General features: G+C 41.3%; 1 protein-coding gene across 2 annotated transcripts in view; it reads left to right on the top strand.

Moving 5' to 3' along the window:
* Positions 1-20,648, top strand: part of uacab (uveal autoantigen with coiled-coil domains and ankyrin repeats b) — a 48,155-nt gene that overhangs the window by 10,640 nt on the left and 16,867 nt on the right. Inside the window, exons 1-4 of one of the 2 annotated variants that reach the window (XM_084476318.1) lie at positions 7,957-13,426; positions 13,841-13,971; positions 17,890-17,978; positions 20,281-20,345. In XM_084476318.1, coding sequence (XP_084332444.1) covers positions 13,388-13,426; positions 13,841-13,971; positions 17,890-17,978; positions 20,281-20,345 — 324 coding nt within the window. In that variant the 5' untranslated portion in view covers positions 7,957-13,387. Of the gene's footprint in view, positions 1-7,956; positions 13,427-13,840; positions 13,972-17,889; positions 17,979-20,280; positions 20,346-20,648 lie in introns of those variants that run through there. The other variant, XM_084476317.1, reaches the window with a different exon arrangement.

Below are 20,648 nucleotides of genomic sequence, written 5' to 3'. Positions count from 1 at the left end.
TAACTTCCTGCTCTGGTCAACATTTAAGCAGCAGTTAAAGCAATTCACGTTGACAATGAGGAAAATCGTGGGTTAATATCTCATTGTCAACATTTAATACAGATATCTGAGATCTGTTACAAGAAACAGGCCTTTTGTTTCTTCCCATTTATTGTTGGATTGTACCGCACACTATTTATTAATATTTCATAAATAAAACTGATGCAATAAATGTCTTGGAATTAATATAAAAATGCATGAGTAAATCAGGGCTTGATTGGATTGATTCAATCTCAGGGGAATGTAAATCTTGATAAAGGTTTCATGGTACATTTGTTGTGATTAAACTGAGCAGTGTACATTTTTCTCTAACAGCTCAACACACACACACACACACCGTTTTGTAAATTAACACAATCTCTTCATAGGCTTTGTCTGAGTGATCTTCTTAGTGGAATTGTGTTAGGTCAGGATCCTGGTTACTCAGCGAGAGAGACCGTGTGTGTGTGTTGCTGAGGTCAGCTGTGGCCCACCCAGAGTCAGTCCATAAGCCACAGCCCCTGTCTAAATCCAAACCCCCACTGCACCCGTCCGAATTGTTAATCCACACACACAAACACGCACATGCACACCATCCTCTTTAGCTCACAAACTCAAATCTCCATTGTGGTACCCCCCCAAATGCTGCTATTGGGCTGTTCAGGGTAGGGCCAGTGAGGACTGCTTGTCACAGCATGGGTGAACTGGACGACCAGAAGGGCTAACTAGCCACTCTCCCCATGGAGCCAGTCCCTAATCCTAAAAACACAGCGCACGCTAGCCACAATTCAACCCACGTGAGCACAACTCTCCTGGCCTAGAACCGACTTCCTGTGAACACAATCAAACATTTTCACAGTGCATATTCAGTTTGTGTGCATCAGAACCCTGCAAGCATTTCTCAGATCCCCCTTGCAAAACGCAGTGTTGGCTAGTAGGGACAGGAATTAGCTGAGACCTCACAATGCAATATGAGGATTTTACTTTACACCCATTCCCTGTTTTCAAATGCAGACAGTCGTTTATCGCTGCTTATAAAATGGATAGCTACTCCTTGATTCTGATTGCCGTTGCTGGTGTTGTAAAACACCCATGTGACAGCACAACAATTGATAATAGTTGTCAGAGATTAAAAGCCCGAACTCCGTTTTGCATGCCTTGCCCAGCTTGACTTGACTAGCACAGCCTCTGTTGTGCTGCTGTTATTCTTAATCAAGGGAACTGTTTTCACAGGCCTCAGCAGGGGTGGTATGGGCTGAACCCAGCTCTGTCTGCCTGTCTTGCCTGTCTGCCCTAAATCTCTCTAACTCACTATATGGGCTATTTGTTTGTATTTTTCATTTAGTCATTGCTAAATAACAGCTGTTATTCATTTGCGAAGAACATACTTATTGTCATTCCACATCATACGATGTGCACATTATCATCCTACAAACATATTAAAGAAGATCATTGTAGAACAATTTTACCCCTTTCTACCACTTTTTATATGATATTTACATTCAAAAGTGATGCTTTTCACGTATTTTGAAAGACATCAGTGTTAAAAAGGAAATATTTTTTTGATGGATTCGGTTCCTTTTATGCCACCACAAAAAACATACTGCCCTCACCAGTTTTTGCCCAAACCAAATGGAATTTAGTCCATTGTTATGTTTAGTTTCTTTTTCTTTCGGAATTGAATCCATTGTTCTATTACTTTCCATTTTATATGGCCAGCTGGAATAACACCAGGGAACCTGCAGCCAAAACAAATAACCCTGCTTAATTTGTTCATTCTTCAACCACTAAACTGTGTTGTTCCTTTGACAGCTATTTTATGTGTGCCTGATGGAGTAGTCACTGCATTGTGGAGTTTCTTTGGGAATCAAGACAGTATTGGCATTTAGTTCCCTACATGACCTAACGAGATAGGAGAAATACCAGGCATTTCCTATATGGTCTAGGTTGTGGATTAAATAATTTTGTTTTTATCGGTGTTTGGCTTTGTTGATTATAGCCGTTTTCACATATGTCCTCTGTCTTTTCTCCGCATTTGTAGAGCAGGAGGTTCATGACCGTGAGGGTCATTCACACTTATTCACACTTGATGCCCGATATGCAGAGATCTGTGTCACTCAGTCATCAGTAGAATCTCCGGCTGCTTAAGGGGGGTGGGCTTGCAAGGGGCGGCATAGGACGTAGGGTCGAGGTTTGCAAGAGGCGGGATAGGGTTTGTTTGTTTTGGTTTGCCAGCGCACAGGATAAACGGGCATAACTCGTCGCGATCATGTTAAATGTTGCTGCAGCGATGCATATATTCCGTTGCATCCACAACATCCGCATCGATCGATGAAAGATTGGAGCAGGAGTTACAGACAAATAGAAGAAACGACGAACAAGAAAGGTGTCGCGAACGTCTGCGTTACCGGAGGAAGAGAGCGTCTTTTTTGGCTTCATTTCACATCTAACAAACACTGGGACAAATGCAGTTGATTTCTGTGTTTAACTGAGAAAACAGGGAGTGGAAGGACGTGACCCTATAATGTTCAGCTAACTGTTGTCAATAATAATTGTTACGAGAGTAGCGCATGTGTGTGCGAGAATGGCAGTGTGTGTGAGTGGACGAGCGAGGAGAGCGAGTGGTAGCGTGTGTCAGTTTAAGTAATGAACGAATCCGGTTGTGTCTGTGCAAACGTGTACTGTAAAGTTAGAGAAACTAAGAATAAAGTACACAGTGACCGGTGGAATCGGTGGCCGCTTCATCCAAAACATCAAGACAAGACACTCAGAGTGTGTGATAATCAATAACTTTTTTTTCGGTACATACCGAAATGAGACGTGCATCGAACCGTTAGCCCGTACCGAAAAAAATTGGTATTCAAATCTATAAGCAGACCCCCTGCCGTTACTCCCGAGAGAACATCGACCCTGGACGGAACGTCGCTCCTCGACTATGGTCTGGGAGCCAACAGCAGGAAAGGTGTAACATAATAATAAAAATATTTTTTAAACCATTCAGCGAACAAAAGGCAATAGGCTGATTATTGAAGCATCATCAAAATGCCCACTCAACTGGTGTGAAATGCCGACATCCTACTGCTCATTCACATATAAGGTAATTAGTATTTCCGCCGGAGAAAATACTACCTCAGGGGTAGGCCTGTCACGATAACAAATTTTGCTGGGCGATAAATTGTCCCAGAAATGATTGCGATAAGCGATAATATTGCAGTTTTTAGACCATTTTCAACTAATATAATGAAAATGACATAATAATGCAAGTACAACCTTTCAAAGATCAATAAACTGTTATTTCTAAAGAATATTCAACACTGGGACTGGCAGACATTTTAAATATCCTAAATAAATAAACAAAACAACCAAAAACAATAAATAAAATTGAAATAAAACTACATGAAGCGAACTACAACTGTCAGTGAGTGCGCACCATTTGAACTGTCCTGTTTGTACTTTGTCGACTAATGCCGCTTTTCCACCGCCAGTACCTACTCGACTCGACTCGACTCGACTCGACTCGCCACGCCTTATTTGCGTTTCCATTGGCAAAAAAAGTACCTGGTACCTAGTACCGGGTACTTTTTTTTAGTACTACCTCCGTCGAGGTTCCATGCCAGCGGAGTAGGTACTTTTGTGTGACGTAAACAGGCTGCTGGTAACTGATTGGCCAGCGGCAGTAAATGGGAATATTCACTCAAGTTAAGTTGTGTCCGGCGTGGTTGGAGTCCACGAACCCGCTCCCGAGGGGGACACTGATCAGCGTTTCGCCGTGTGTGTCGCTCCTTTCCCGGGGCTAGAGTTAGGCTGCGCGTCGTTATGTGTGTCGGGCGTGGTTGTGTGTGTCCGGCGTGGCTGGAGTCCACGGACCGGCTCCGGAGGATCAGCGTTTCGCTGTTTCGTTTCAGTGTCGTTCCTTTCCTAGGGCTCGAGTTTCGCCTCTATCAACGTTACCGTATGACAACAATAGACGCGCAGTCATTGCGCTTTTTATTTTATTTTATTTTATTTCCCATCATAACCTTTCCCGGGAATCAGGAAATAGTCTTGATCAGATTCAGATTTCCCGGGAATCGCGTCTCCCGTGATTAAAACCTAATGACGACCCGCCCATGGTGGAGAGGTTCTTTTCTACGACCCGCCCACATTGAAGAGGTACTTTTTTAGATGGAAACGCAACCAAACCGAGTTGAGTCGAGGCGAGTCGAGTCGAGTCGGTACTGGCGGTGGAAAAGCGGCATAAGCGCCCCAGTGATTGTGGACTGAAGACAGAGACGTCCCATGATCAGTTTTTTTTCGCAGCTGGGAAAACTGCATCGGATGATTATGCTTTAGGTGCAGATGCATGTTTGTTGTATTGGCGCGTTTAGTTTCTACCGTTTTACAACAAATGCGATATAACTCGCACAGGTTAAGTGGTTCACCGCGGTCATTCGGTTTGAACCCGAAGTGCTCCCACGCGGCAGCTGTCGCGTTCGGCTTTGAAACCAATTCCGTCTTTGTTTTTCATTCCTCCAAATCTCAACTAGCATTTTCTCTGGCTTGCTACTCCTCACGGGGCTCTCATGCTGCACTCTGGCAGAGAATGTCTAGGAAGACGCGCGGAAGACGGGCGTATAGACGGGCTCTGACTCTGTAACGCCAGGGCTCCGCCTCCCCACACAGAGACCATGCGGCTGACCAGTGACTGACAAGACTCGAGGGTTAACTCCTCATTACGCCAAGGAAGCGAGAGGGGTCTGTTGAGACCGATGCTCCGGAGTGAAAACTCATCCAGTCTCTTTGATATGAGACTTTTTTTTTTATGAGAGATTTGAGACTTTTTTAGAAAAAAAAAAAAAAGCTTATTTATCGCGGACGGCAAAATTATCGTCTCATTTTAATTTATCGTGCGATTAATTGATTTATTGCTTATCGCGACAGGCCTACTCAGGGGTAGTATTTTTTCAGGAGGTCCAACGTCAGGATATGTCATTCACATACGGCATGTCGGTAGAATAGACTGAGAATAGACGGTTGTACGTCCATATGTAAAAGCAGCTTGTGTGTATCAGGTTGACTCCCAAAACAAAAATCCCAAGGGAAAGATTGTGGTTTCAGTAGTTCTGGTTAATTCATTTCCTATTCTACATTCCCCATTTATCTGAATGGCATTAGGAAATAGTATATAAAAGATTGCTCCTTCTCATTGCATTCATTTTGTTTCCCCCCCCAATAATTTTGGAACCACTTTTTTTTTATATATATATATAGTAGATCGGCTTTATTTGTGGAAATTGTGTATATTGCTAAAAAATATAATTGTATGCTTTGTGAGGCCAGAGAGTTCAGGGTTTTGCCTGACTTAAAATAATGCATTGGTGGTAATAAGGATAATTTGGATTCATTATTTATGATCAATAAGGCTATTCTTGAGCCATAGATCCAGGCCTCATTACACACCCCTGGCCAATCTCCTGGATCAGGTTCAGTCATCTCTTTCTGTGTTCCATATCCTGCCTCTACCTGCTCTTGCAGGCAGCCCGTAACTTGTATTTTCACAACCTTCTACCCGTGAAAGTGCCATGGAACGGCAGTCAAACCCGTAACTCACTACCTGTGAACTCGTACCAGATTGATGTACTCCCAGTTACAGCTTTTGACGTCACACACACATAAGCAATAATGGTGGCCTCTGTTGGTGCTATCTATAAAATCAGATAAGTTGGTTGTTTTATGGTATGAACAAACGTCTATATTATGGCACGCAACAATGTTAAATGCACCTGCGAGATCCAAAATGTTTGAATAGGCGGAGCTCTTTATCATATGACATATCTTACATGTGAGATAACTTAGTTTTTCAAGATAATTGATTGGTCAGTAGGCGGTGCTTTTACACAACTGCTCCGGACCAGGTTAGGTTGGCAGCATTAGAAACCATGGTGATACAGCGACGCTAAAACAGAGCCACTTTCCTGTCACAGCATACCCTGGCTTTGAGCGCAACATACCTCGCTAACCCGCTAATCAAGGTTTCTAGTATAGCCCAAAGAGATACAGAAGGGTTTGTTTTCATGACTTGGTGGAGCGCTTACAAGTCGTGAGTCGTGACTTTAAGTCGTAACTTACGGACTGAAAAGTGTCCCTGGAATGCAACATTACACTTCATCTTGCTGCTCAGACCTGACTGGCTGGCTAGTAGGGGTGTTACGCTACACAAAAATCACGATTCGGTACGTACCTCGGTTTTTAAGTCACGGTTCGGTATGTTTTTCGGTACAGCAGTTTTTATTATTTTATTTTTATTAAAACGAAATCGAACCGTTAGACCCATACCGAAAAAATTTGGTTTGAATATGTGTATCGTTACACCCCTACTGGCTAGTACTAACAGTTACATACCACTCATTAAAAATCACAATGCATAGCTATTGAAATGAAATAGAAAGACAGAAATGTCTAATGCACACACAAACATGAACAAATTACAATACAATATACAATATAAATATGTTTTAAGTGGAATTGTATATTATTTGATGGTTTGACCATACCGCTTCCTTATCTTCCTTGTATCGGGTTCATTTACGGGTTTTAGAATCCTGTGATCTTTTCCATGATCTGTGAATGGACAAGAACATTCCTTTATTCAAACAATGTTTTGGGTGGATTATTATTAATTAAGTTGTTGTCGTGATGATGATTTCTTTGAAGTATTACTTGCCTAATTAGCCAGGCTACTCTTGTATGATGAGCTCACCCGCTTTTGTCATCCACTTGTTACTGTAGTGCCCACCAAAAATGGATGCCAGTCTCCCTTTTATTGGTTGTATTGCCACTTTAAAGATAAAAACCGGAGCAGAGCAGGTTAAATAAGGCAGTCATAAGAATAATTGCAAAGTAGATCATTTCTTTATTTTATGTATAAAGTTTAAATCTTCTATAAGTCAGGCCTATATAAGGATTAGACATGCCAAACACATATAAACAAACAATTCTTTGGTATTTCCTATAGTCAAGTAAATGTCAAACCTTATCACGCTACAAACTGCAATCACTTCTTTGGTAAGCCCACAATTGAGATTATCAATCAATTAAGCTTTTCAATGCAGGTTAAACCCTGAAGTCCTTTCATTATTTAAAGGTAGAGCATGTTGGATTTAGTGCAATCTAGTGCTTTAGGTTGCAAATTGCAACCAACTGAAATTAATACACCCCCTCCAACGTTTCTCCCTCTCCAAGTAGGAGAAACTAATGCCCCATCCGCACGGAACCAAATTTTTTGGTGAAAACGTATAAGTCTTGTGTGTTTGGGCCGACTGTCCAGACGAATCCTGTGTTTTCGGTGCCCGAAAGCACATTTTTTCTGAAACCAGGTCCCATAAGATAAAAACTGACCTATGCGTTTTCGTGTTAGGATTCGTGTGGACGCCTGAAACGCAAACTATGACGTCATCGCCCTCCCACCAGCTTGGCGACGTTAGAGTTGCGTTGAATTTTTGGGGCCTAAGTAGCCCAGTGTTTCCTCTATATGCATTCAGCAGCGGTGCACTGCCACTACTGGATTGTCAGCACCACTGCAAAAAAAGATTTTGCAAAAAAAATTGCAAAAAAAAATCTATTTTTTCTAAGGCTTATGATAAATATCAAAGAAATGACATTTGCACAATGATCTGGTCTCAGCAGGTACCTTGACTCTGTTGCTTATGTCATGTCATGTCATATTTGGAAGCTCAATCTGTAAATTTTTCCCCCAAAAAAATCTCACCAGAAGTAACCATTTAAAGGGTTATCTTTCAAAATTTTCAGAGAGAGAGAGAGAGAGAGAGAGAGAGAGAGAGAGAGAGAGAGAGAGAGAGAGAGAGAGAGAGAGAGAGAGAGAGAGAGAGAGAGAGAGAGAGAGAGAGAGAGAGAGAGAGAGAGAGAGAGAGAGAGAGAGAGAGAGAGAGAGAGAGAGAGAGAGAGAGAGAGAGAGAGAGAGAGAGAGAGAGATCATTAGTTTACTTATTTTTGTGTATTAGTTTGTCCTGTTATTGATTTAATGCGTGTCATTGACATAATGCGCAAATATAGATATTTGAATAGTTCAAATATGGTTTTTTTTGGGAGGGAATATTCACATTTTTGAGCAATTTTGACAGCCCTAATGCCACTACATTTTGCACGTTTTTAAAAGCAAACAAATACAATGACCCCAATTTTATCTCATTGATTAGGCTATAACCAACCTTTTTATCTTTAGACTCTTAGCTCGGATATATGCATATTTCTTATCAGAACACTTGGGAGTTGGAAACTGATTTTTGTTTAGCTTTTAAGATTTTTTTCAATGCATCAAGGGAAATCCTCTAAACCCATCAAAGCATGATGAAGCATTAGAATTTATTTAAATTCAAGGTTTCACCCAAAGTCAGTGAAGAACAGCTGACCACTTGAATGTATTTCTTTCAGGCTATATGCTGTTATTCACTTTCATAGTTTGCTGGGCCAAAGGTCACTAGGTTGGGGTCAATGGAAAGCTGATGCCCTGCCTGGGCAACAGCTTTTCGGAAGTGGGAAAAGATAGCAAAGTGCTGCTCTAGGCTAAAAGAGTGTGATACAGGCAGCTGGGCCTAAACATCTTCCCTTGTGGATGTATACGCTCCTTTTAGTTAACCGTAGTGAACTATCGTAGTTCACCTTAAGTGACTACCTCCTTGGCTAATGGACTCTACTCAAATAACTGAAATCTATAATTTTACTAAATCCATATGTTGCTGTTATGTAAGTAAGCCCAATAAGTGATAATCTTTTACGGGATACTTATTTTGAAATCATGCAGAGCTACTTTGAAACAACTTTTTAGTCTACTGGTTCTAATTTGTTCACTACAAATCTTGCGCAATGCTCCACAAAATGTTTTCCTAGAGGGGCGTTGTAATTGTGCATACCATAGATCCATATAAGTCCTATTTTAAGACCAAAACCTTCATTATGAAAGTAAATTTACTAGTCATTCAACCTACTCTACTAACTAGAAGGGTATGTATTTATACAAAAAAAAAAATAATAATGCAGTTGGAAGGGATCTACACACTGGACTGGTTCTGTTCCACCACAAGAGGGGGTCTCTGTACTGGGCTGCTGGCATGTGACCAGTGCTCTGCCTAGCAATAGTGGTTGCTGAGCAGCTATCCCCACTTTCAGCCTGTGACGACCTTAGCATAGCAACAGGGGTTGTATCTCTCTCTTCCCCCCCCCCCCCCCCCACCCAGGTCCCCTGACACTTGGCCTGAACCATCAGCCCTGGCCTGTCCCCTATCCCCCTTCAAGTCCTGTGGTGACAAATTGACGGCAAGCTTGTTCTGTCTCACCGTGTTCTCACCCTCTGACATGTACTCTCATCCCAGTCGTTTTTTTCCTGTCCTCCCTGCCTCAGGGATTTTCTTGTCCTTCATCTCGTTATGTTAGTCTGTCTGCTCATCTCCTGTCTCTGGGATGCTGCTTAGCACTACTCAGATGGCTGCACAACAGTTGACTTGAGACGTCTGCAACCACAGCTCCATTATATGGAGTCTATAGCTTCGGTGGCTGCACCACAGTAGTTAATGATAGCTCAACAACCCTCAACCTTCCAAATCTTCCTCTGTTATTAAGGAAGCCTTGCTTTGCAATTGCAGAGATCCTGCTTTCTGTGAGTGTCGAAGTGCTTGTTTATGGTAAAGGAGATCATTCACGTTTGGAGTTGGTAAATGGTATTTAGTAGTAGATGACTCCTAATTCCTTCGTTTCCATAACATTGGTTTTTTGGAGATGACATGACATTTATACTGATTTAGTTGCATTAATTGTGCCTTTATTATTTGCTAATACTTTGATATTTGTACATAGTTTATCGATCTAGCAACAATTATCGAATTGTTGCTAGAAAACAACACAGGTTTATTAAATGTTGCTATGACAACCAGCAGACCTTTAAATTAACTCACTTCAAAATGATTCTTGACTGTTTTTAGTTTAGTAATATGTGTATAATATACATTATGAGGCCAGGAGAATATGTATTTTTGGTTTCAGACTTGTAGCCCCAATGAAATTGCCAACCTTTTGATGGACAATCAATAACCGTATGTCCTCCCCGCACCTTTTTGAGGTTTTTTTTAAGTGCTCAATAGCTCAGCTGGACCCTGCTCTTTTCTTTCGTTTGTTGACCTTGTTCTTGCTATAAGTACAGACATTCTCCGTGGCTCTGGCACCCGTGTTGGAAATGGTATTTAAGGGCTGTCGTCATTGAGTTCCCAGCTTGTCACTCTGTCAGGTGACGTTCCAGCGATCAAGTCAGCCCCCTCTCTGAGCTATCCAGATGGCATGCAGCAGTGTTTGTGTCATAAGCCAATACCATAGAAGATAGATGGTAAAATGTAAACAAACAGCATTGACACACCCATTTGTGCCTGTTTATGGCAGCGGTGTGAGCTGTCGAAATGGGATACAGGCGTCAAGGTCAGTAGACAAAACTTTAAAAGTTCAGACCTATTCTATTCTTGGGTCATCTCCTTTAGACAACTGTTTAAATAGATTTTAGATTTTTTTTTTAAATCTCATTTGTGTTAGTTTTGTGAATGTAATTGTCAATGACGAGTGTTTTTATAAATATATCATACTCATGGAGAATTAATTATAGAATTATAATGACAAAAGATCTTGGCACGATCGATTTTGAGCGGCGCTTAAAAAGTTGGACCATCTCTCAAATTGGCACACTGCAATTATATCTGCTTGATTGGATAAGAGAAACATTAGAAATAACCCATTCAATTAAGCTTACGTTCCAGATTTTCATGTAGTTGTATAGATGAGTGTGTCAATGCGGTTGTTGATGCAGTTTCTATTAGAACTCTAAGCAGACGTTCATATTCTCGGGAATATGAATATGATCGTTGATTCAGACTGGTGAATTTTTAATAATTATATTAGGAAAATGTATTTTTGTATTTGAGTTTAAATACATTTCTGAAGAAAAGGGTGTAAGGCACTTTTCTCTAGGTTAAGCTCTCCTTAAATAAAGTGGCTGTGAAATATTGTCCTGATATAAAAGGAAAATTCTCTAGATCCCCAATTGTTTGTGCAGAAGAAGTAAGTGTGATAGATAGAGATTTATTGATCCCCAGGGGGAAATTCAAAATGATTAAAGATGCCTTCTTTTCAAATAGGGATTATGATCCCTAATGGCTGACTTTGATTTAAGTTTCTACATGGATGTCTCTTTTAGTTTACGATGGCCTCCTTTTGCAAAAAGCCCATTACTTTAAATGTCTGCGAGGAGCTACATCCCCTGCTCTTGACCTTCATGGCTGTCTGGGTATGTGGTCCTGGTGATTTAATCTGTCAGGACATCAGAGAATCATTAATGAGGCATGAAACTGAAGACTGGCAGTGATATGGAGCTGACATGATCAACCAAGGCCCTTAAGTGGATGAGAATAAATGTCCAGAATATGATCAGGGTAACTTTCTGAAGTATTATTCAGTATTTAATTAATCTGAAAGCAGTGGGCCTCACGTGTTTTATCCCAATTTTACGTGTGTCACAGGCTTTGTATTTTGCATCTGTTGATGCTAAATGTGTATTCATGCGTTCCTCTGCCTGAAGCTTCTGTTGATACTTTCATCTGGTATTTTAAGTGGAAGCTATCATAGAAAGCTATCCAGCATTGTGCTACCTAGTCTACTTCTAACAACAAACAGAGTACAAACTGAGAATCCAAACAAACACGGCCATTTGGGATATTTACGTGATGTGTTTACGGTATTCTGCTTGGTCCCGTCTCCATTTGGAGCCTTTGTTTCCATGCAAGAGTGAGCAGTTTTGGTAAGTTGATACCCGGTTCTCAACATATCATGTCGAGGAGTCCTTTTTACATGTTTGTGAATATCACCATCACTCTGTTAACGCCACTCTGGCAGCAGACTGTAACCCGAGTCCGCAAGGAGCTGGCGCACAGTGTGTAAATTAAAAGTCTCTCTCTGCCTCCCAGTCTCCCCACAAGCTTTTCCCCTGGCGTCATTTTTCACGTGATTGTCGTAGAGGACAATGTTGAAAAGGTATCCGAAATACAAAGGAGCTGTCTTCAATGGTTCTAATTTACATGCAAGAATAAATTAGTGAGTCATATTTTATGGTGCTGTGAATGGAAGGGAGGGAGGATCTGACCCAGACAGCTGATTGTAAAAAAGCTGACACCTAATCTTGCTACCGTGCAGCTGGGATCAGGGAGCTCTGCTGCCCCACCACCCAGTTTAGATGGGGGGGGGGGGATAACTGCAGTGGCTGGGCCAGAGGCGTCCCACAGGGGTCAGAGCCAGGACAACTACAAATGTGCAAACCGTAATCCCCTGCTGACGTTAATATGTTCAGATGGAGGCAAGCAGCAGGAACGAGTGGTGGGGTTTGGCGGGGTCGTGTATGCAAGGGTCTTCTTGGACAGCCTTGTTTCATGCTGGCAGTGGTGATGGACACCAATGCCATTACTCATGGTGCAGGCATGTCCAGAATGTATTCTTAGCCCCCGTCTTCCTATCCGTCACTGGAGAAGGGTTGCAGGGTCAAAAAATAAAGAGGTAACCAGTCTGCAGGGCTGTCTGCACCACCGCTGTTTACCGGAGAGGCTGTGATATTTTAAACCAGAGAGAGCCCACATATTTACCCCCAGGAGCTTGACCGACCTTGCCATTTGTTGGGGCAAAGAATCTGGAGACCACTGATAAGAGAGGGAAGAGAGAGGAGCCGCTTACCTTTAGTTCTCCTAGCTTGAGCTTTCAGAAGAGTCCTAGAGACCAAGAAGAGAGGGGAAAGAGATCATTTGGATTGCTCCTGAGCACAGGACTGGGAAGAGACGATCGAAGCCTGAGCAGTGCAGGAAGCTTGACAATACAGCAGTAGGAGAAAGAGTGATGCACCTCAGGGAGGAGAGAGGGAGCCAGGCTGAGTTGACTTCCACTCCAGAGGAGGAGCTGCAGTAGCCAGCCAGGGCTGGTCCCAAGGCTGGCAGGGCTGGCCCTACTGCTTCTCCCCCTCCATCCTCACCTCCTCCGGACCTCCTCCCACTCGCTCTAGCCCCAGAGCAAAACTACAATGCAGAGAAAGAATCTCTTACTAAGCTCATCCGTGGAACTCTGCGTCCATCAAGAAACAAGAGAACTCACAAGAGGAAACTGAAGAAAGGCATCACTGCAACACTCCCTTCGATTAAGACTCCCTTCAATCAACTTTTTTGTTTGCATTCACTGGCTGAGTGTACCTGGGGGCAGTCTATTTGTACATTTTTCTCTTTATTCATTGTTGCCTTGAACCGGAACGCTGGCTTCCTACGCAGTAACCCTGTGCAAGGACCATCTGCACTCACCCAAGATGAGCCGCTGGTTACAACAATGCACTTCAATGCACTTTGTAGGTATTCTGTTTGTGACTATTTGGGAATTGGTGATATCCGGGTACGGGGGTGTTATTGATTTTTGTCCTGCTGTTCCATAACAACATTTTGAATGCCCTTTATTAATCTTGCAAAACTCTCATGTTCTCAAGCTCATTGTGCAATTGTTTATGTCCTGTGCTCGACATTCTGTTTTTGGCTCAATGTGATTTGATTTACTCTAGCTCCAAAAAGCATAGGTTTAATGTTATCGTCAGTTAGTCCGCTGCTTGCTACTTGGCTTTGTTGTGGTCAGTATCCAGATAACGATAACAGCCATCTTTTATTTGTTGTCATTTTCGTGTGTGTGTGTGTGTGTGTGTGTGTGTGTGTGTGTGTGTGTGTGTGTGTGTGCGCGCACATGACTAAGACATTGCCATCATTTCTCTCAGAACACAGATTGGAATAAGTATGACGACCGGCTGATGAAGGCGGTGGAGCGGGGGGAGGTGGATAAGGTGGCCGCTGTCCTGAGCAAGAAGGGCATCACTCCCACCAAGTTGGATGTAGAGGGACGCTCTGCGTGAGTGTACACACTCACTTACTAACCTACACACAATCTTGCTTACACACTTAGACATAGTTACACATACACACACAAATCTCACAGATGGTGCACTCCTCAAGAATTTCTTTTGACCTCATTTCCCCCCTGGGTTCTTTTTCAGTTCTAGTTTACAGATTAGTTATGTGTTAAGCTCTATTTCCAGTTTGTTGTTTATTTGCCATGGCAGAGATTGGTCCAGTGGTCCAGACAGTTAGCCCCACCTGCAACCCATTCCCGGGGTCAGGTTTATGTTATGATTTAGGGTGTTAGGCTCAATTAATTAATTTTACAAAATACTTTATTTGAATGTTCATAACCACCAAAGGGTTGATCCTGAAACCTTTTTGCGGTTGAAACTCATTTGAGGTTAATTTATTTAATATTAAATATACATACGTTTATATATCTTTCCTTTTGGCAATTCATTTTATGGCCTTTTAAATCGGTTTCAAGTGGTTTCTCCTGGGGAGGTCAATTAATTTTTTAAATTTTGACCAGCCTTGTGGGTGGCCAGAGCCTTCCCATTTGAACCCTGGATATGCCAAGCAGTTACTGGCCTTTTTGTTTCAGTTTATTTTGACCTCTGTCCAACGGTTTGGCTCCTGATATTAAAAGCCAGTGAGAGTACAGGGTACTTTCAGAAATGTGTTTTTAAGAGTGATGGAAAACCATTGTATGCTTAATTGTGCACATAGTGTGCATTCGTTAGGGCATGACTATGTGATTCCCAAATCTGTAGAACCGGTCTGGTGCGGTTCTGTATTTTGTGTATTTAGTTTGTATTTCAGTTTGTACATACAGGTTTCTTGCATTGCACAGCACTGTGATTGACAAGTCAGTGGAAGGGGTTATGCTTTCACTAAGGCCAGTGGTCAGAACTATGTAAATTGCTCTAGCGACTCAGCAAGCCTTAATATAGTGCAGTAGGCCACACACAGGCCCGCACGTGTCTAGCGGTCTGTCCTAAAACAGGCCCAGAATGGCCAAACCATTGGCCATTATAATCATCTGCCACCGTGGGGAAGCTAATTACAAACTGTTATGTCCGGCATGTAATTTATTACAGCCTGTTCTAGTCCAATCACTCCGTGTCCCATCTGTGTAAACAATTAAGCTAGTTTTTAATTTGCCGTCATCTTGTGGTTGCTAGGATAAGCAGGGCCCCTGCTCTCAGCACCTGCTCATATGTAGTAGTTTGGTCTTGCACGGCTTAGTGGTGATATTAGCCAACATGTCACTCTGGGCTGTACCCCGCCATCACGCAACTACGACATTTACTAAAGATAACGTGGCCTGCACATTGTCTGTCAGGATTAGCCATAATAAATGTTCTGCGCCCAGGCTATTTTTCTGCTGTGAAGGATCACAGAGCTTTCACAAGGAGTCAAAAAATAAAAAACACAATACAACACAACACATATCTGTAGTCTGGCTTGTGTTGCACTAATGCACTTCCAATACTTCAATAGGTGCTTGTCATTCTGTTTCTTCTTAACTCGTCAAGCATTGGTTCCACCAACCTACCAGTTGTAGGACTTTGATGCATTAATTGTGAAGGCATATTGCTTTATAAAAAGTGTCCACAGAGGTGGGTATATTTCATGCGCAGCTTTAATGCCACATTTAATGCCGCAAAAGATTGCAGTGACTACTGGAAAGGATCACAGTTTCAATAGATACTTGAAGCACTGAAGCCCTTTGAAGACATCCCATTTATATGAATGCAAGAAATGATGTTGAGGTAACAGCTGTTCAGAAGGTCATGTCTGCTTCCTTTCAGAGTTGCGATGCCTTGCAATTTTGTCCATGATAGTATATATTTTGTTCCCTTTCATTTCATCTCAAAAATGAGTGAATCATTTATTTGGTTGAAGCCAGAGGTATGCCTGATGTAGCTCACCAAGTGCCCCCCCCCTCTTAGTATCTCCTGGATATTGAAGTGGCTTTTAAAACCCCCATCAGGGCGGAGGTGTCCGCCTGCCTGTCTCCATGGCGGATACCTCAGGGTGTGTACATAAAAAGGCCCCCCGGCTTGGTGAGTGACCCCAGCTCAGATTGGTTTACAGACAAGTGTTGCGAGAGAACGGAGCCCCGTGTCAAGACATGGTAAGCGAAGCAGGAATGTTGAAGGGTGGAGGTGGGTGGGTGAGGGGGCTGGTCAGATGGATGGGTGGGGAGGCATTGAGTATTATCCCTCAAAGGGTTCTGGTGTTTTATTCTTCAAGCCCAACATGTACATGATCTTAAAATGCTGTTATCTTCCTACTTATATATTGGCAAATATCTTTTTTTTTGCTTAGTGTTTGGATTTAATGTTTGGAATGTTTGGAGATTACAACCTAATACAGATGATTTACTTAATACTTGCATAATATATTGTCTAATGTCATACCAAGTAATTTATATGTTCAAATGTTTCTAAGTATTAACCGCTTCATAACATAAACTCTACCACTGTAGAAAGCAACTCATAATAGTATCGTAATTAAGGTGTTTTAAATTAAGCAAAACTTTATCCCTACCCTAACCCTATTAAATCAGGGATTTCTTTGAGTGTGTAATACGGGAATACAAGAATGCTGCACGAGTAGAAACCGATTGATTTAAAGTAGGAGTTGACTTAATGTTGAATTTTGAATAAGGAAGAGTGTAATATTCTACTCAGAATTGAGGGAAAGAAGAAAAAACATTTTTTTATATATATATATATTTTTCAATAGCAAACATTTCTGCATGAACATTCAATGTTGAGAAAAGTACTGTTCAAACAAATGAATGAGACCAAATGTCTTTGCATTGCTATGGTACAATGATTCTGCAATTTACAATCTTAATGGATAATCACAAAGCAGGATTTTCAGTGGTTCGATCAATTCTTTTAATTTGTAATTGTAATAGGTAGGGATGCACCGAAATGAAAATTCTTGGCCGAAACCGAAAATGAGGAAACTAAGGCCGAAAACCGAAAACTGAAACACCGAAATAAACAAGGCATTGCAATTCAAAGAATAAATCAATTACAATTATTAAAAATATAAAACTATTTAGCACTGAAAAAACAACAACACCGTTTTGCACTTTGCAGACGGTCCCTAAGCTCGCGGATGATAGCCGACAGCTCATAGAAGCTGTCGGCACTTTGCGGACGGTCCCTAAACTCGCGGCTGATAGCCGACAGCTCATAGAAGCTGTCTCATAGCGAGCCGTCGCTAAAGACGGCTCGTTTGGATGAAAACAAGGTTGTAGCTGGTAAATCTATAAATCTGGGGAGTAGTTACAAGGAACAGTTGGGTTTTAAAAGCTTTCAGAATTCTTACCTAGCTGGTAGCCAGGAGCAGGAACATCTTCCATTTAGTTACCTTGTCCTGACATTTTCCTTTATCACCTCCATTTCTCCTAACTCCAAATACTGAATACCTCACTCCAAATACTGTATGTCCCTCCCAGCTGGGACTTTTGTCATTCAACCTTGATTAGCTGTTTGTGATTAGCAAATGGAGAAACCTAATAGGAAACCTATGTATTTGTGAACTGCTGACATGATGTGAGTCATCCTATGTAGGCAGCTTTGAGTAAATCTACCATGTGCCTTTTTTCTTAATGAGTATAATGGGTTAACCATGCAGCCATGTTATTTACTAACTTGGAAATGTGTGCACACCATAGAAATGTGGTCTTGTGTTGACAGCTACAGTCTCAAACGGCATTAAAACCTTTTTACTTATGTAATAAACTGTAGTCAGATGTATTTGGCAGAATTATACATATTGAGACGCCTTAAAATGTGTATTTTTTAAGAAGTTAAGTTATGATCTCTTCACTCGCAGCCATATTCTGTGGCTCCTTGTGCTTGACTTTTTTCTTGCTAAATCCTTTCCTTCTTTCTATGTTCAGGTTCCATTTAGCCGCTACACGAGGACACCTGGACTGCCTTAACCACATCCTTGGACACAGTGTGGACATCACCGCAACCGATGCCACTGGTCAGTGGTCACACTACACCACACACAAACGACACCAGTCACCTTTTCTAATTCATTCATTGGACAGTGGTCAGAAGTGTATACTTTGTATTGAAAGTGAATCGCTACTGATTTATTGCCTATTTTGAGATGGTTGATGCAGCCTGCAATGCAATGTGGGTTTGCTCTCCCAGAAATTCAGGAAGCATATTGAGGCGATTGTTCAAAGCGGCAGAATACAGCAATCTCAATATGTAACAATAAAAACTAGAGCCCAACTTCCTCTGCTGATATTGGCCTATCGAAGATATATCAGTATCGGCGTATATCTTTGCCGATATGAAAACTTTAGAAATGGTTACACTTATTAAATGTAATCAGCTTAAATGTAATCCTCAAGGTTGTTGAACCTCTAAATGCTTTAACTGAGCACATCCACGTAAACAGTAAACAGTTTTACTCATGTTCTCTGTGAAGGTTAGTAGCTTTAGCTCATGATTATAATGCAATGTTGCTGTGGCCTGCTTGCTGGAGGGTGAGCAGCAAATCCCAAAGAGCCCCTAGGATACCACACTATATATATATATCGAATAACGGCAGATATATCTCTATTTTGAATATCAGCCGACATATCTGTAATTCTTTACACCCTAATATCGGCATCAGCCCCTAAAATCCATTATCGGTCAGGCTCTAATAAAAACCCTGAAGCAGATACAGTAAACCAAGATAACATTCAAATTATCTGAGGCTTCTTACCCAATATGGACATAACTGACTAAACCAATCCAGCCTTTTGTATAATATCCTCAATGGTGTAGTAATTGTAAAATGTCATTTCTGCTAGAGCCATCTCTCTAACATTTACATTTCTCTATATACTCCCTGCAAGTAAAGCAGGCGTGTGCCATTCATCAAATAGGATTACATATGCAGTTGGTTAATATCTCAATATTGATTTACACAACAGTCTGAACAAATGAATAAATGTACTCCATTTGAGCATCTATTCATCATTATACAATTTATCATTTAGCAATTTACCATGGTAGTTAAGATTACAAATCAAAATAAAATACATGTATTATTCTTTGTAGGCACACTGTAGCATTTTACAATGTAGTCATTTTCCATTTAGCTGAAGTCTGAATCATGTGCTGTACCAAACTTTAGACGTGCCCCTTTTAGGTTGGCTGTATTCTGGGTTATCATTTATATTGTGTCCTAGAATCATATCCATTTGCTATGATGGAATAATAAAAAACGAAAAAAAAATTGTGTTCCACATGGGGCAGCAGCGATACCCGAATATTACATTTTAGATTAAAATAATGTAATTAATCCCGGAGAGTAATTCCGGTGTCATTACAGCTACAACAATGAGAATGAAACACAGGGACATACTCATAAGAATCAGAGCACCGAACCAAAAGATAATGACAATAAAAATACAATAAAAAGAAAGCAAAAGTGAAAAACTGAACAGTTGGCCCTAAATCTGCACTGGATCTTGGTTCAATCATTTACTCTTTCAGTCTTCCAATAAATATTCTCTCTATCAATGGATGTAAATATAAATATACAGATATCAATGGATGAATACGAGTCCATGCGGGATTCCGTAGTTAAATATCCAACGTAAGTAACAGACAGTGCAGGTCCTAAAGTTCTCCTGTGGGGGTCAAGCCTTGGTTGTGGTACCTTAAGGTTAAGAGCACAAAGGACTGGCCAAGGTGCTTGGGGCTGCGCCGAGAAGGGACAATCTTTAAGACTACTGGCTATTGATTAGAAATTTTGTGATTGTTTTGGACTCAATTTGTCAGGGATACTACTACTGTTACTATTACTGCGAGCCAGTCATTATCGCAGATCCCAGTCAGGGTGATGCACACATATATTATCCAGCTTATAACACGGCCACTTACTATAGAAATTAATTTGACCTGAAATATAACATTAAAAAATGATATTATTGATTTAAAAATGATCTAACATTATTTATCATCCGTTTGATTCTACCGTTGGGAATGGCGTCCATAGCGTTGGTCTTTGTCATTGCATCGGTCAGCTATACAGAAATAAGACTGCTGAATTGCCCAATTGACTAATCAAAATCAAGTATTCGACAAAGCTGTCTAATAAATGTGATTATTACACCATTGAAGACCATAAACCACTAATCGTTATCTTGTCGAAGCAAAGAGATTTTTTTACAAGAAATGAGTCATAATGACATGGCCGCTGTCTACAGTACCATTTCCCAATTACAATTCATGGCTGTTGGATTCTTTAAGAGTTGCAATGATTTTTCTTTTATCTTCAGGTAAAAATGCACTTCACCTGGCCTCAAGAAATGGACATTCTCTCTGTGTCCAGAAGCTCTTACAGGTAAAGGTTCTATGAACATCTTTACTGTACCGATGGCGATATATTGTTTCACTTCTTATGACAAATGTACTTATTGTAACTGTGTGTTCACACCGCACTTTGTCCCATTTCGCCTATTCGCGCGAATAGGCGAATGTTGCCGCGCGACAAATCATAATCTGTCGCTGTACATTTTTGTGTGCATTCGCGGGGCGAATTTTTTTTTTGCCTGGCAACGGTCATTCATGCCAATTCATTCTCATCAACCATGGCCGAGATGTGTGTCTGTACCTGTTGTGGAAGAGGGAGAGCCCGTCGTTTATG

Source organism: Micromesistius poutassou (assembly GCF_964030765.1).
Source record: "Micromesistius poutassou genome assembly, chromosome: 12".
Taxonomy (NCBI): domain Eukaryota; kingdom Metazoa; phylum Chordata; class Actinopteri; order Gadiformes; family Gadidae; genus Micromesistius; species Micromesistius poutassou.
This window is presented reverse-complemented; position numbering and strand designations above follow the sequence as displayed.